We start from the raw sequence: 17,982 nt of genomic DNA on the forward strand, positions 1-17,982 counted from the left end.
TCCTGATCAGATGATCTCCCTCTCATGATCTGCTAAGATCTCCCCAACAGTTATGCAGCCCAGTCAACAAGAGCTGGTCTGCTGGGCTTCATGTTGTCAATATGCTGGGATTTGGCCTCTGGTGTACAGTACTGTGAGAGCAGTAACAACTGCATAGGTGCGAGTTTATGTTAATGTAAGACTATCTGGAAATTCTGAATTTCTAGCAAAATCAAAAGCAGTAAGCAGTGCTTTTCTTTTGTTTAGGGCTTGCTTTTATACTATGATCTCATTGAATCAACATTTGAGCAGGCAAAACTACCAAGCAGAAAAGTTGATGCTTTTGATCACTTCCAGAAATGCTTTGCAATTTTAAAATTACATCAGCAAAGAGTGGACACCAGCAGTTGTGATACATCAAAAGAATCTGATAAGGCAGAAGTCAAAGACTGGAAGGCAATCCGTGTAGATCTGGTTGTAAGCCCCTTTGAACAATATGCATATGCTCTGTTAGGTTGGACTGGCTCCAGGGTAAGTAACTTCAAGAACCTACATTTTTTTCCTTTGAGCTACTAACCTATTTTTGTTGTTGCTGGACTATTCACAGTTGGTCGACTTTTAAAAATGTTCCTTTCTTCATATTTTTCTATTATCATCTTCTTCTTAACTAGTCATTAAGCAACACATTATCCTAGCTTACGGTGACAGAGGCATCACTAACACTTATATATTATTTGTCTGCTAAAAGAGTTAACATCTATTTTCCCTGAAGTTTAATTTCTAGGAATCATAAGCCCGATCTTTGGTGCACCTACAACCTTCTGCCACTCAAGCACTGCAAAGGGTTTAACTGGCCATTTGTGCAAAGGGGAATTCCCCAGGTGGCAAAGACTTTAGGGTTTAATAACTATTTTATAACTTTAAAATAAAATAATTTATTATTGGTACTGGTAGTTGATCTTGTGATTGATAGTTACTTTGCTAATTGGTAGCTGGTACTGTAATTGGTGGTATAATCGGTATAATATAAAATATTAAAAAATACAAAAATAATGAAATAAAATAAATTTTCAAAATGAAAAAGGAAATTTCAAAACTAAAAATCAAAATGTTACATTCTGAAAAGGTTTCCAAATATTTCATTTTGATTTTTTTTTTTTTAAAGAAATTTTGCCAAAATCAACACATTCCAACACAATGTCATTATATGATGGAAAAGTGTTCCACTGGAGAGACTAGCTCTGCTCTACATCACTGCCCTCTGATGCCACTTATACTAGAGTAAATAGCCCTATTCAGTATGTGGGGATCCGGAGACACATCAGGGAGCTGCTTATAAAGTCAGTTTGCAGGACTGGCCACAGCCTCCACATGATTTAGAGCAGCTATTGGACTTCTCTAAGTGCCACTGATATAAGGTCCTCAAATGAAGCTCCACTGCTCCCCATCCCCTCCCCATCTCTGACACACCTCTGACACCAGGCCAGTAGTGGGGACGCACTAGTACAGGAGCCAACTGCAGTACACTTGTATCAGCAAAGAGTTCCCCTCTGACAGATGAATTATATGCTGGGCTTTTGTGGCCCCATTATGGCTCCTATGGATGGCAGCAGTGAAAAAGGGCTGTAACACGGAAGGCAATCTTTATATTATCCCAGTTTTACTTCTGTAACTGTCCATGCAGGAAGAGCTAAGCAGGTTAAGGGTGTTCAGGAATCCTGTAGTGAGATATGTGCTATTCTAACTTACTTCTGTCTAGTAGAAATTCAGTGCAGAGATAATTTTACCGTAGAAAATACCTTCTTTTCCCTTCCATGGTCAATATTTTTAACTCAAAAGCCTATTTTGCTCCCATGTAAAACATAAAAAGAAATTCAGTTGTTTATTAAAGAAAGAGAAGACTGACTGATGGATTCCCCTTTAATTAACCATTTTACAAACCTTTTCAGAAAAGGCAATTGAAACATCAAATTATTTCCCTTGCCCATGTGTAAATCCTATTTCTAATCTCCTAACCTCCGGTAGCCAATCCTTGAGATCTAAAATTAACCTTCTGTTTTGGATTTATAGATTGTGTTTCATAGATTCCAGGGCTGAAAGGAACCAGTGTGATTAAATAGTCTAACCTCCAGTATAACACAGGCCATAGAACTTCCCCAAAATAATTCCTAGAGCAGATCTTAAAAAACAAAACAAATAAACAAAAAAACCACACCCAAACAAACAACTTGATTTAAAAATTGTCAGTGATGGAGAATCCACCATGACCCTTGGTAAATTGTTCCAGTGGTTAATTAACCCTCACTGTTAAAAAATTTATGCATCATTTCCAGTCTGAATTTGTCTAGCTTCAACTTCTAGCCATTGGATCATGTTCTACCTTTCTCTACTCAACTCAAAAGCTCATTATTAAGTATTTGTCCCCCATGTAAATACTTATAGACTGTAATCAAGTCACCCCTTAACCTTGTCTTTCTGAACTTGTCAGGTCCTGCAGACGCAGTCTCCCTCCCACTCTGGGAGTATTTGCCATGTGGGAAGGGTCTCTTTCCCCTCCCTCCCCAGGGATCACGCTCCTACACCACATTGCACCAAATCTGTGCCTTTGTCAATCACCATGAACGCCCTTAGGCAGGTACCCAGTGCTCTCTAAATGCCTCTACACCACTGAAAAAGCCTAAAATAACCAAGCCTTTCTTGATTTAGAAAAATGGAGTTATTAGCAAGCAAACTGTGGGAGTCCAGTATATGCTTCATTTAAACTATTTCTTGTTACAATGCTATACCATTAGTAAGGCAACCAGTATCAGGCAAAGCTAATATAATGTAGTATTGTCTGTCAAAATAATATCCCTGTGAGTGTTCATTCATTATGGGACTACCATGAGATTTAAGTTAGATCCATTAAATGAAACAGGTAATGTACGAATGAATGCCAGTTCATATCTCTGCATGTTATATGTCCAATAATGTTGACCTGATAAACTTCCTTATAAACAGTGAGTAGGCTTTTTCATACACACACATTTTTAAAGTAGTTTTAAATTGATCTAACTTACCTGGTACTTCAGTTGGTGAGACTATAAATCTTTGTGCAGCCTCTGAAAACATTGTCTTGTTTAGCTGTACTGAATCTGTCCAGAATATGTCTCTTAGCAGAAGATGGTTGTTAATCATGCCATTTTAAAATCCATTCATTTATAATTTGGATTGGTGTTCTAACACTTATGCATATTAAGCAACAAAGTGAGTACTTAATTTGGTTTGATATAGTAATGTAACTTGTTGTGTATTGTACAGCAGTTTGAGCGTGACCTACGAAGATATGCCACTCATGAAAGAAAGATGATGTTGGATAACCATGCCTTATATGATAAGACAAAGGTACAGTTTGCTCTTTGAAATGAAGCTACAGTGTCATAATTTATAAGGATGTATTTTCAGTTTGTTTATGCTCCTCAAGTGCAGTGTATTCAGCTTGCAGATACCCATTATTTGAAGAATAAAAAGTCCCCTTTCCACAGAACCGTTTTTCATATTCATTGCCACTTAAACATAAAGGTTCCTTGACTATGGCCAAATTGTGCATGGCTCAGTTCAAGACTGTGGGATATTCAAAGGTGGCTTTAAGCACATTTGCATTTTTCTGATTCTGGGCCACTCTCCTGTCACAAGTTAGAGCAGCCTTAAAGCTGCTTTAACTTGCACAGGCTTCTCAATGCCCCCAAAAGCACATACGCTAGCTAAGGATCACAGTGGAGGCCCCTAGCCATACCTCCTTTTCCCTGCTATGCCCCCTTATACGGATCAAAGTGGATGTCTGGAGCCAAAGTCACTATCGTAGCTGCTTTACTCCAGTAGAGGAGCTCTCAGGTACAGTGCCACTTTCCAGCAGTGCTGTGACACAAAGCAGAGACAGTGTAGACCAGAATCAAAATAATTTCTTCTGATTGTTCTGCAAGTAGTATGTGTGTGGGATGGAGGGGGCGGAAAGGCCATGCAGAGTCAAGCTAATTATGAATCTCTCTATTTTTTTTATTAACATCAAACCAACAAAATCCCTTTCTTTGAAAACACTTGCCTATGATATTTTTTTAAAAGCTCCTCATACACTATTGCAAATATATCCTATAACAAATATACTTTGATTTCTAATTAAACACAAGAGTGCTTAGAAGAGACTGAGACCATTTGAATCATTTTTGTTATAAAAGGCAGTACTTTCCCACTCTATTCTGCATACTGTGTGAGATTGCTGTGTTTTTAGTCTTTTTATATTAATATTCATGAACACTTTGGCACTGGAGGTTTTATTGTGGCCCATTGCCTGAAATGTGATGCATGTCAGAGAATCCTATTTTTCAATATCAAGGGGTTATGTCAGGGGAGAACCCTGGATACTTTAATATATTGCCAAAAAGACTTTGACAGGAAAAGGCAGCATTAACACATCGGTCATGAATCAATTACATAGCTTTGCAGATGGGAACAAAAAGTAGAGATATTTCCTCTGGGGACTCATTACAAAGTTACACTGTGAAATTATTCCTCAGCCTTGATTTTTTTCAAGTGTATGTATGTACATAGTCTATGAATCATTGTATATGTCTATTGGGAGATATTGTACAATTATAAAATTACTGTATTTTTTGAGTTCTGCAAATTTTTTGGTGGCATTTCATTAATCTTTCATGGATGTGAGAAATTCCCACACTGAAAAATGAGAATTCCATACAACTTTACTGACAACCCTCCTCTCTAGGATCAGGAAAAAAAGGCTATGGAATGGGAAGAGGATTTTAAAATGGTAGCCTAGAAAGAAGATGAGCAAATATTCAAATCCTCCAATTAAACCATCTATAGGGACATATCCTAAATGGATGTTAATGGGCTTAACTTCATTGACTTCTATACTCCACTTTGATTTCTGGAGCTACAGCAATTTACACTAGTGGAGAATTGAGCCTACAATGTTGAGGTTCCATTCTCAGCCTCAGGGAAGCAAGAGTTCCTTTGGTGCACAACCAGGAAGGACAAGATACAATATATCTTACAATATATCTACTGTTGCTGCATCAGATACAAATTGTACATGCAGTTATAAACTGGGCTGATAACATCCTAAGTGTAAAACTTTTACAAATTTACAAATCATCCTCTGTATTTTGATACTGTGTGTGGTGGATCAGTAAATTGGGGCTTGGTAGCACAGCCATTTTGATCATGTTTTAACTTAGTTTCACTTACTTATATAAATCACAGCTCAGGTTATCTAGTTCATATCTTATTCTTCAGAAAAGTTTAGGCTGAAATGAGCATAAAATGTGGTATTGTTGGATTTTTGCATTCTGCAGTAAAATGGGTGATTATGGCACTGGCAACTTAAAACCATTCCTACAGACAGGGGTGCGCCAGTTGTAAAGTCCTGTATGCCTATGATTGATGCCTTTTCTGCTCATCTTCTCTCTGCCATCATAGCTGCACCTTTAATCTTAACTTTCTTGTTAAATTGTAGATGCTTTTCTATATACCTTTTTGACATCTTTAATGACTGCTGTCTGTCTGTACTGATCTGGTAAACTTGTAACTTTATCTCACGTTCCTATAGCTTGGTGTCTCTATGGGTATGTCTACAGTGGAACTGGAGGTGTAATTTTCAGTGTGGGTAGACATATCTGCACTAGTTCTTATTGAGCTAATGTGCTAAAAATAGCCGTGTAGCTGAGGCAGCATGGGTGGCAGGACAGGCTATCCAGGCTGAGTACAATCCCATCTGAAATCCTACATATGTTTAAGTGGCAATGAATATGAAAGTAGCTGTTGTAGTTGTGATTTTTTTTTCAAATAATGGGCATCTGCAAGCCCCCTTCTGACTGAGTGTGGCATTGCAGGAGCTCCCTGCCTCAACTTCCCCCTCACCTGGATTTTGTCTCTCCTGGAAATTCACATGCTCAGCCCTACAGCTGCGATGCTCTGAGTTCAGTCCCCTTTAGTGGTAACAAAAGTCCAAATAAAACCAAAAATGCTTTTGCTGCACTTCAGTTCAACTTTTGGGCTCAGTTTCCAATCCCTTCTGGATTATTTTTCAGTCTATCTGTGGCTCTGGGATAGAGCCCGACGCCTGGGCTCCTTCTCTGGAGCCCCCTCTCAATCTCCTGCAGATCTTGCTCACGGTCCTCCACAGAACCCTGACAGCTGTCTGGGGTTCCCCCCTCAAACTGACTTTTCTTAGCCCTTTTTAAAGAAATCAGCCTGTTGATCAGAACCAGTTTGTGGAGGAGGGGAAGTAGGTAATCTGACACTGGTGTGGCTGAGCACAACTACCCTGATCGGGCAGGTAGGCTGTCCTGCTGCCTGTCAAGCTGTGGCTATAGTGCTATTTTTAGTGTATTAGCCAGTGGCGTTGGAACAAATTGTATAGTGGGCAGGGCGGGTGCAAGGATGTTTCGCGCCCTGGGCAAAACTTCCATCCTGAGCCCCCCCCCTCCCAGAGCCCTGTGGCAGCTCCCTGCCCCCCCTCCGCCCTGAGGTGCCCCCCCCGCGGCAGCTCCCCCCGTGCAGCAGCTCCCCACCCCAGCTCACCTCTGCTCCGCCTCCTCCCCGAGCACGCTGTCGCTGCTCCACTTCTCCCGCCTCCCAGGCTTGTGGCGCCAATCAGCAGCGGGGCGGAGCAGAGGTGAGCTGGGGTGGGGAGTTCCCCTGCGTGCCACCCCCCCTTACTTGCTGCAGGCAGCCCTCCCCCTGCCCCAGCTCCCTCCGCCTAAATGCCGATGACGACTGGGGCGGCCGAAGATCCGGCCGCTGCGGTTGCCGCCGAAGGACCTGAAATGCCGCCCCCCGAAATGCTAGTGCCCTAGGCGACCACCTAGGTCACCTAATGGGTTGCAAGTGGGGATGCTGAAAGCCATTAAACAAAACTGTAAACCCTGTATATGATGGAAACCACTTCAAACCAGATGGTGCTGCCACACCCCCACCACCCTTAGTTCCAGCACCCCGGGTGTTAGCTCAGTCAGAATTAGTTCAGGGATGTCTGCCTGAACTGGAAATTACACCTCTAGCTCCACTGTAGACATACCCTAAGAAATGCTTCTCTTGGGCAAAAGGGCCATCCCCAAGAACAGCTCTATCTTCTCCCTCTGCTGGAATCATAATTCCTTTGCCTCTGATGTCTATAACTCTCGCATTATCTATAACAGTCGATTCTTTCTCCTCCTCATATCTTTTGTGTCTTCAAATCTCCACCTCCTTGTTTATTTCATGTCTCTGTCACCTTAACAATACTGCTTTGGCTTGGTAATTCTCATTAAGGCCTTCATTTCCCATCATCTTGACTTCTGCATCTCATAAAGGCTCAGTTCTGCAGACTCCAGCATGAGCACAAGGCTACTGTCCACCTTCTCATATATAGTAATAATACCACTGCTGTCACTGAAAGTGAGGGTTGATTGCCTGGAGTTTAGTGGAAGCAGGGTTCAGGAGCTATAATGCTTGCCTTAGCTTTGGAAGAATTGGTCTGGCCTGGGAGTTTAGTTTAGCTAGAGGACTGCTCCAGTTTTGGAAGATTTAGTCAGCCTGGGATTAAAGTTAGCCTAGAAGCCTGGTCTAAACAAGGATCTATTCCATCCTTGAAAGACTGAGTTGAGCCTGGAAGCCTGGCAGAGAGATGTACCAGCCTAGAAGATTTTGTTGAATCTGGACAAAGTCTTGTTCTAACTCTGGGAGCATTTACATTAGTTGGGAGCTATATTATTATGAAGTTGCTATAGGAACTTTTTATAACTTACTTCAGTTTTGCTAGGACCTAAAAGTAAAAGTATATTTTTCTTATATATTTAATGCTCCAGAGTTTTTTCCTGTCCCTTTTCCCCTTCACGGTAGCTGGGTCTAAAATCCACAATTCACACTTGTCAGACTATTGTGTGATATAATGCTACTCCACTAACTCCCCATTCATTTTAAGATACAATTTAAAGCCTCCTTACTATGTTTTAAACCAGTTCAAGGACTTGTTTTGCCCTACTTCTGCTTCCTCCACTCAGTAGCTTCCTCTGTGTGCTGCCTCATCATGTGATCATTGGGATGCAAGGGCCTTCCCCATTGTTTCTACTCTTGGCTGATGTGTATGATTGTTTTAGATGATGACACATTTCTGTTATTAGTATTTGATATATGTTTGTACTAATGGCTGTGGCTACAGCTAGAGCTGTGATTTCCCCTGCTGATGTACACATGCTTGCAGTAGCTTGATGAGGGCTAGCATGCGTATAAATACAAGTGTAACGTGGTAGCATATGTACCACCAGGGGAGGCATGGCTAAGCTGGGCCAAGTGTAAACCCACGTAAAACCAGTGGATAAGTACTTGGTATGTCTCAGCCATCCCTCTGCTGCCCCTACCTGTGTTACCACAACTACAGTGCTATTTGTATTCAGGCTACCTCTCATCGAGCTATGGCAAGTAGGTGTACACGAGCAGGGGAATCACATGCCTAGCTTGTAGTGTGGAAATAGCCTGTGTATGTATGTGGCCACAGATAGTTACTTTACCTATAGGCAATCCTGGCGCATACTTTCATTCTTATATGAAGGAAATATAGTATAAATAATCTTAAGTATTTACAGAAAAGCTCATATGTTTAGGCACAATCAACAATAAAATTTGTGCAAAGGGTGCTCTTCTGCTGAAAAAAAGGATGTCATGTGTATTACTTTTTTGAGCCCTAAGCACTGTGTCATAAACTTTGGAAACATCACCAGAAATGCACAGCAAAACAACTTACAACCTTGTGTCCATATGTGGAAGGTTTTGCAGATAATGCTTCTATATTGGTCAGTAAAGAAAGCAAATAGAGAACAGCTGTTGACATGTGGGGAGGGCTTTCATATGCAGACTGGCAAAATCTCTGGAGATCAAGTTTACTTGCTCCTGCTTCCATTCTGCACTAAATTCATCACTGCTCTGTACAGGTGTCCTATGTCTGATCAATTTGTAAGTGGGCACAATGCCATGCTGACAGATTGGGATAAGTAGGCAACCAGAAGATCATGCATGTGCATCAGGTGTGTGGCACTGCAGGCAGCAATCCCAGGTGGGAACAATCAAATCACTCTTGGGGTTCATCTTAATTAACTGTAATTAATAGGATGTGCCACCAGTTTTCTGATCAATCTCTAGATTGGATTAACTCTTAAAAAGAGCAGCATAAAGAGGAAAGAAGATACATGGCTTATAAAAAACTGTTTCATCAAAAATTTTCCAGCCAGCTCTAATAACTATAGTTAAGATTCGGAGTTGCTCCCATGCTATGGTAATGGGGGGCCACGTACGTAACATAGATTGTCTCCCTGTATTTTCTCCACTCTGGGTGTAATGTGGAATTACATTCCAATGATCTCTTCACTGTAAAGTTCAGCTAATGGAAACCATATTCCATGTCCTTCTGTGGAGGTAGGTACTAGAAACAAATTGTGCCCATGGCCAGATTTACACCTTATGTGCCCCTAAGGACAGAATCTTCCAGATTCCCCTCCCCACCTACAGCTGACCTTCGTGTTTTCCATAAACAATGAAACAAAAAGAAATGATAATTTAAATACAGTAGAACCTCAAAGATATGAACATCAGAGTTACGGACTACCCAATCAAGGGGACACCCTGTGGAACCAGAAGTCCTCAATCAGGCAGCACTGCAGACAAAGAAACAGACAAAACCCCCCACCCCCAAATACTGTATTGCCCTGAGGTGGGTATGCAGCCACAGGATGGGGGTGGTGTGGGGTCAGGGCTCTGGGCTTTTGACCCTCAGGAGCATTGGGGCTCAGGGCTTTAGACGGAGGGGTAAGGGGAGTGCTGCGGCTTTGCTCCCAGTTTCAGCCCCGGGGCTTTAGCTACAAGAAGGACACCGGTTTCAGCCCCAGCACTCCCCCATAGCTAAAGCCCCATGCCCTTGCACTCCACCCCCTTCCCCGCGCTGAAGCAGGGAGCAGAGCCGTGGGGATCCCCAAGCCCTAGCACCCCCAGTGAGGCTGAAACTGGGAGTGGAGCTGTGAGGCTGAAGCCCCAACCCCAGTGCTTTTCCCCCCAGGTCTAAAGCCCTGAGCTCCAGTGTTCCCACAGGGCAGAAGCTCTGAGTCCCATACCTGGGGCCCTGGCTCCCTGAGAGTCAGAAGCCCTGACTCCCTGATCCCAGCCCGGAACCCTGACCATCCTACCCTACCCTGCAGCAGCAGCCCTAACACCCCATGTGGCTGAAGTCTGTAACCTCTTCTTCAGAGTTATGGACAACCGCCATTCCCGAGGTGTCCTGAACTCTGAGGTTCTACTTTATTAATTTTTTAACTTTTAACCCACTTTTAACTTTTAGCTGCCCCTAGAATGCTGGTGCACCTAGGCACATGCCTACCGTGCCTAATTGGAAATCCGTCCCTGATTGTACCCAACATCCAAAGCTGCAGAGGGATCCTTAGAAGTGTCACTGATGCCATTCCACTGCATAAGGTGTAGGATTTGGGGGACAAGAGTAATGCATCCACTGTGCAGTGCATAGTCCAGCTCCACAAAGGCCACCTGTGTCACAGTGGCTAAGGGGCATGCACCATGTGTGCAGGATGAGACCGAGGGATGGGGCAAGAGGATTTCACTGCTGCATGGATTCTCCAGCCCTTTCCTCCCTGCCTCATAGAGAGAGCACAGTAGGGCTGGAGTAACCTGTGTTGAACAGTTCCACTGATTCATTGTGATCTGGTGAGGGGAGAAGGACGCCTCCCCTCCACCCACAGTGATCCTCAGCACCCAGCCAAGATCCTGAAGCTTGGTGCGGAGGACTGGATTTACCCTGTAGCATTTACATTTGGACTCAAATATTTCCCAATATGGTCAAAATTACTTCTCTGACAATCATCTGTCAATCCATTCCTTACTTTCTGCAATTAGATAACGTGTAACATCATATTGTATATCATTAGAATTGCTTTTTTTGTAAGAGAGCAGATGGGATTCTTAATGTATAGTGTACAATAAACGGATTAAATTATTATCATGTTAATGTTCCTGTAGCTAACATTGTAGAGGTTTTTTTTTCAAGCTCAGAGCTGTTTTAAAAAGTCACTGAGGTAGAAAGCAGTTATTAGTTTTATGTCCTGTGAAAATTTAAGATGTGGAATAGCAGCCTTAATGATTTCTATTGTTAAAGAAATATTGGGGGAAATGACACACTATGCAGAGTACTGGATACGATTGATGACAGTTTTGTATTTAAAAACTATTGTGTGATTCTGAATTACATAAAATGTTATTAGTTTCTGAATAACAAGGAGGAGGCGGACATAACTACCATGAATAACAGATTCCTAAGATGTTCTGAGAACTTTCAGGGGGCCCAATCTGATGAGATGCTGAATGCTAAGCATCCTCAGTGAGAACTATCCGCAGTAGGAATAATTTGCAGCTAAGGGGCAAACTAATATAAATATGAAAGAGGGGAATGTGGGCTTTTTTCTTCCAAATTGCCAAGATAGTACATGCAGTAACTGTTATGAATGTTGCCCATAACTTTATTCATGAAATCCCCAATTTCAGAATGTATCCCCATGCAGGAAAGTGCTTAATTCCTTTCTTGAATAAGGCCTAAACAATCTTTTTTCATTTTAGTCCTCTCCCTCAGAGTTTATGATAGAAACCGCAAACAGTTATGTGGTTGGTATAATCCACCTAAATAAAATACTTTCTATCTTGCACTAGATTCAATGTTCCTCTGCTAGGAAAAATTCTAAAAACATGAGTGCCATATGTGACCACTGCACTGTCAGATAGTAGTGACTGATGCACGTTATTGGCCTAATCCTGCAAGTAAGCTCTTCTTAACTTTTGAGGGTGACTTTAATCAGCCGTGGAATTTGTGGAAATGCTATTAAAATTATTATTTCCCCTTTAAGAATAAAACTTAGAAGAGAAATAATAGCCTTGTAATAGCCGTGCATGCTAAAAGTTTGCCCATGGAAAGCTGTAACGTTTCATTTAACATTGTTGCTGATTCCCAAACTATCCATAATTAGGGTTAAGGAATGGAGGTCTGGATACTGTTGCATGCCTGCTGTAGTGTGTAGGGCAGTATTGTTGACTACATAACTTTGTCCAACTGAATTTTTAAAATATTATATCTTAGTATTAAATCTTCATGCTTTTCAGTCTGCATGTTAGAAGAGGTTTATGTAAACAGCAAGAATGAAAAACGCAGCATAGTAGATAGTAATAGTCTGTTCCTGGCATGATATCTGATGAACCTCAACTTTTTGCAGCTGGTGAACATGACAGAAGGCTGTCAGGAGCATTTCTAGTTACTTTCTTTCTGCTTTCTAAAGCCAAACAGTAGGGATCTATTATTGGACCACCTGACCAGGACAGTGATAGTGACGATGAAATGCTAAGGGAGATTAGAGAGGCTATCAAAATAAAGAACTCAATAATAGTGGGGGATTTCAATTATACCCATATTGACTGGGTACATGTCACCTCAGGATGAAATGCAGAGACAAAACTTCTCAATACTTTAAATGACTGCTTCTTGGAGCAGTTGGTACAGGAACCTACAAGGGGAGAGTCAATTCTCGATTTAGTCCTGAGTGGAACGCAGGATCTGGTCTAAGAAGTAACTATAACAGGACCGCTTGGAAATAGTGATCATAATATAATAACATTTAACATTCCTGTAGTGGGAAGAGCACCTCAACAGCCCAACACTGTGGCATTTAATTTCAGAAAGGGGAACTATGCAAAAATGAGGAGGTTAGTTAAACAGAAATTAAAAGGTACAGTGACTAGAGTGAAATCCCTGCAAGCTGCATGGACACTTTTTAAAGACACCATAATAGAGGCCCAACTTAAATGTATACCCCAAATTAAAAAACACAGTAAAAGAACTAAAAAAAGAGCCACCATGGCTTAACAACCATGTAAAAGAAGCAGTGAGCGATAAAAAGGCATCTTTTAAAAAGTGGAAGTCAAATCCTAGTGAGGTAAATAGAAAGGAGCATAAACAGTGCCAAATTAAGTGTAAAAATGTAGTAAGAAATGCCAAAAAGGAGTTTGAAGGACAGCTAGCTAAAAACTCAAAAGGTAATAACAAAATGTTTAAGCATATCAGAAGCAGGAAGCCTGCTAAACAACCAGAGGGCCCCTGGACGATCGAGATACAAAAGGAGCGCTTAAAGACGATAAAGTCATTGTGGAGAAACTAAATGAATTCTTTGCTTCAGTCTTCACAGCTGAGGATGTTAGGGAGATTCCCAAACTGAGCCGACGTTTGTAGGTGACAAATATGAGGAATTGTCACAGATTGAAGTGTCACTAGATGAAGTTTTGGAATTAATTGATAAACTTAACAGTAACAAGACACTGGGACCAGATGGCATTCACCCAAGAGTTCTGAAAGAACTCAAATGTGAAATTGCGGAACGATTAACTATGGTTTGTAACCTGTCCTTTAAATCAGCTTCTGTACCCAATAACTGGAAGATAGCTAATGTAACGACAATATTTAAAAAGGGCTCTAGAGGTGATCCTGGCAATTACAGACCAGTAAGTCTAATGTCAGTACCGGGCAAATTAGTTGAAACAATAGTAAAGAATAAAATTGTCAGACACATAGAAGAACATAAATTGTTGGGCAAAGGTCAACATGGTTTCTGTAAAGGGAAATAATGTCTTACTAATCTATTAGAGTTCTTTGAAGGGGTCAACAAACATGTGGACAAGGGGGATCCAGTGGACATAGTGTACTTAGATTTCCAGAAAGCCTTTGACAAGGTCCCTCACCAAAGGCTCTTACATAAATTAAGTCGTCATGGGATAAGAGGGAAGATCCTTTCATGGATTGAGAACTGGTTAAAAGACAGGGAACAAAGGGTAGGAATTAATGGTAAATTTTTAGAATGGAGAGAGGTAACTAGTGGTGTTTTCCAAGGGTCAGTCCTAGGACCAATCCTATTCAACTTATTCATAAATGATCTGGAGAAAGGGGTAAACAGTGTGGTGGCAAAGCTTGTAGATGATACTAAACTGTTCAAGATAGTTAAGACCAAAGCAGACTGTGAAGAACTTCAAAAAGATCTCACAAAACTAAGTGATTGGGCAACAAAATGGCAAATGAAATTTAATGTGGATAAATGTAAAGTAGTGCACATTGGAAAAAATAACCCCAACTATACATACAATATGATGGGGGCTAATTTAGCTACAACTAATCAGGAAAGAGATCTTGGAGTCATCATGGATAGTTCTCTGAAGACGTCCATGCAATGTGTGGCGGCAGTCAAAAAAGCAAACAGGATGTTAGGAATAATTAAAAAGGGGATAGCGAATAAGACAGAGAATATCTTATTGCCCTTATATAAATCCATGGTACGCCCACATCTTGAATACTGTGTACAGATGTGGTCTCCTGATCTCAAAAAAGATATACTGGCATTAGAAAAAGTTCAGAAAAGGGCAACTAAAATGATTAGGGGTTTGGAATGGGTCCATACGAGGAGAGATTAAAGAGGCTAGGACTTTTCTGCTTGGAAAAGAGGAGACTAAGGAGGGGATATGATAGAGGTATATAAAATCATGAGTGGTGTGGAGAAAGTGAATAAGGAAAAGTTATTTACTTGTTCCCATAATATAAGAACTAAGGGCCACCAAATGAAATTAATTGGCAGCAGGTTTAAAACAAATAAAAGGAAGTTCTTCTTCACACAGTGCACAGTCAACCTGTGGAACTCCTTGCCTGAGGAGGTTGTGACGTCTAGGACTATAACATGGTTTAAAAGAGAACTAGATAAATTCATGGAGGTTAAGTCCATTAACGGCTATTAGCCAGGATGGGTAAAGAATGGTGTCCCTAGCCTCTGTTTGTCAGAGGGTGGAGATGGATGGCAGGAGAGAGATCACTTGATTATTACCTGTTAGGTTCACTCCCTCTGGGGCACCTGGCATTGGCCACTGTCGGTAGACAGGCTACTGGGCTGGATGGACCTTTGGTCTGACACAGTATGGCCATTCTTATGTTCTTATGTTCAAATTCCCAGTGCAAATATTTCCCCTTTTCTGCTTTTCTCCTCCTCCTGCATTTTTTTCCCCTTTGGATGTCATGATTTCTTGAGACGAAGTGGGTGAGAAGATATTTTTTCCCTCTGGGTTTATGTTTAGTAGGGTAAAATACTGCCCCATTTGAAGTCAATGGGAGTTTTGCCATTGATTTCAACCGGGGCCAGGATTTCATCCCAAATCTCTTCTTTCCTTTTTCAATATATCTGCCTGTCACTACATTTGGGGAAAATTAAGGAGACCTTTTGGAAGCTTCCAAGGGAGATGCAGTGTGTAACTTAGAGGACAGTTTAGCTCAGTGTTAGGAAAAGAATTGCCAGTCTGAATGATTTGGGAATATTGAGCAGGTTGTATAGTTTAAAAAAAAAAAAGAGAGAGATTAAATTGATGCCATAGTATCCCTGTATTTCCGGAAAACACAGGATACATTAGCTATACTTGTTCTTTGGCAAGATACCAAGTAACCTTAATCATACGCTCAGAAGAAAGATGTTTATGCTATTATATATTCATTTTATTACATAAATATCTACAGCATTCATATGTGTGTTTAGCTATAATGTTAAACTATATTTTAAAGTCAGTTTTCTTGGTGCAGCATCTGAGAATGTTTATTTCATGCCATCTTTTATTATAGGGAATGTCTGCAGTAGTTTACTTGCAGAGTTAAACAGATTCTTTAAAAACTGGATGTTAGTCTTATGTTGGCAGATGCTATGTTAAAATTATGAGGATATAACAGTGAGACAGTCAGCCTGGAGAGCATCCTGATGAATTAAACATGCTACAGCTGCAAAGTTTGCTTTAGATGTTGGCAATAATGACTGGATTAAAGATAAAGTAAACATAAAGATCCAGAATTTATACTGATTTCCAATGTGATCAGTGTTGTTCACATAGTCCTTGCTACAATTGAACACTGAATCATTGTAAACAGATGCACATACTTTCATTTACTAAATGCTTCCAATTCTTTTATCTCTTTTGGCAAAGTAGCAATTACACATGTGACTCCGGGGATTAATTTTTCTTTGCACCTGGTGTGTTTTAGAAATTAAGAACTAAAATAATCTGATTTTTTCTTCCTGACAGTTAAAAAAAGATCATGCATTTTCTTCCACATAAGTGCCATTTAAACAATGTTCTCTTGTTAGTTTAAATGTCTAGTAAATCACATGTGATGAGTCACATTTATAAAGCCAATTTGTAAATCCAAATACATACAAAACTAATCAAGTTATTGTGTAAACAGTATTTTAGGCATTTAGCCCTTTATAACAAATAACTGACTGCATGTCCAACACAAAATACAAATGTGCAACCTAACCCTGGTCTCCTTTGCTTGATGTGTTTTCTGAATAGCACAATGAATCCTGGGTTAATACTGAAAGGAAATGGCTTTCAAGTTGTGCAAATATCTGCTCATCCCAAATATTTTGACTATTTTTCTTTACTAATGCTAACTTCTAGTGCTAATTTTGTGGTGCCTCACTTCAATTATTACTTTATAATTTGTATGATTACTTAAATGTATAATAATATAAACCGAGCAAGGCTATATTGCATAAAATCCAGACCTCCACATACCTTTCTGTTGTTAGTCATTCAGATGAGACTTTATTAAAACAAACAGAACAGGTTAGCCTAGCAGTATTTGACAAAGCAGGGCTACTGTAAATATTATGTTCTTCAGGCAAAACAAGAATAAAACTAAATTGAAAGACCAACTAATCCTTAATAATAAATTTCAGTGCCTTTGTGACAAAGAATAGATTGTCAGAGAACTATATGGGGATGTAAGTGTGCAAGTCCTGATATTTTTAATGGAAATTGTATTCCTCCTGTACAACAGTTCCTTATTGAACGTGCGAAAACTTACCCGTGGGGTGTCCGCTGGGAATTTGCAAGTTCCCCTTCCCCTTTGTATGCCCACAAATGAAACTTTGAAAAGTTCTCTTTCTCCTCCTCCAGGTGCTAATTCATAATTGGCTTTCTGCATTTGTCATACAGGGTTTTTAATTATGAAAGGACTAAGAGGTGGACATTAATTTTTGTTCCTTATGTTAAAACTAGCCTTATATATGGCATCAATATTTTGATTTTATGCAGGATTTTTTTTATTTAATACATAACAGTTGATTGTTTTCAAACAAAATTTCATGCACATTCCATGGATAGTATTAATTTACTGTTGGTATATTATTTTTCAAAATGTTAAATGCCAAGAGTGTTCAACAGTCTTTTAAACTGGTATTCAGTCTTTATATCTCCTTCACTACAAGTACATACACCTCTACCCTGATATAACGCGACCCGATATAACAGGAATTCGGATATAACGTGGTAAAGCAGAGCTCCAGGGGGGATGCGGGGGGTGGAGGGGGGCAGGGCTGCACGTTCCAGCGGATGAAAGCAAGTTCGATATAACGTGGTTTCACCTATAATGCGGTAAAAAATTTTTGGCTCCCGAGGACAGCGTTATATCAGGGTAGAGGTGTAGTATTATATGTAGGCACAAATAATATGTACTGTGTGTGCACATATGAAGGGGAGGAGAGTTGATACCTTAGGCCTGCAGATGTTTTGTTAATCTGGGTTTTAAGATACAGTAACAGGACAAGTACCTGGTACGTTCCAATATTAGCATAATTAATCTATTTTACACAGTGAAACTACTTCCTGTGATTATTCAGAGATATAATACTAACAAATCTGTTACTATAGCCCTGGACAAAAACTTTCAGCTGTAGTGTTTCTGATTAAGAATAGAGGACATGTCCAATGGTAGAATGAAATGAGAATGTATCATACTGGCTTTTCTGACTTTCAAAATTTATTCATGCCTAGAATTATGAGAATAACTTCCACTGCAGTATTTTGCATCAATACCATTATGCATGATTTTGCCTGTGGGCA

General features: G+C 40.3%; 1 protein-coding gene across 1 annotated transcript in view; it reads left to right on the forward strand.

The window, feature by feature from the left end:
• The window catches only part of DNTT (DNA nucleotidylexotransferase), a 155,343-nt gene that overhangs the window by 118,265 nt on the left and 19,096 nt on the right, over nt 1-17,982 (forward strand). The window contains exons 9-10 of the mRNA XM_065552112.1: nt 247-510; nt 3,280-3,363. Coding sequence (XP_065408184.1) covers nt 247-510; nt 3,280-3,363 — 348 coding nt within the window. The remainder of the gene's footprint in view (nt 1-246; nt 511-3,279; nt 3,364-17,982) is intronic.

This window comes from Chrysemys picta, chromosome 7, assembly GCF_011386835.1.
Source record: "Chrysemys picta bellii isolate R12L10 chromosome 7, ASM1138683v2, whole genome shotgun sequence".
NCBI lineage: Eukaryota > Metazoa > Chordata > Testudines > Emydidae > Chrysemys > Chrysemys picta.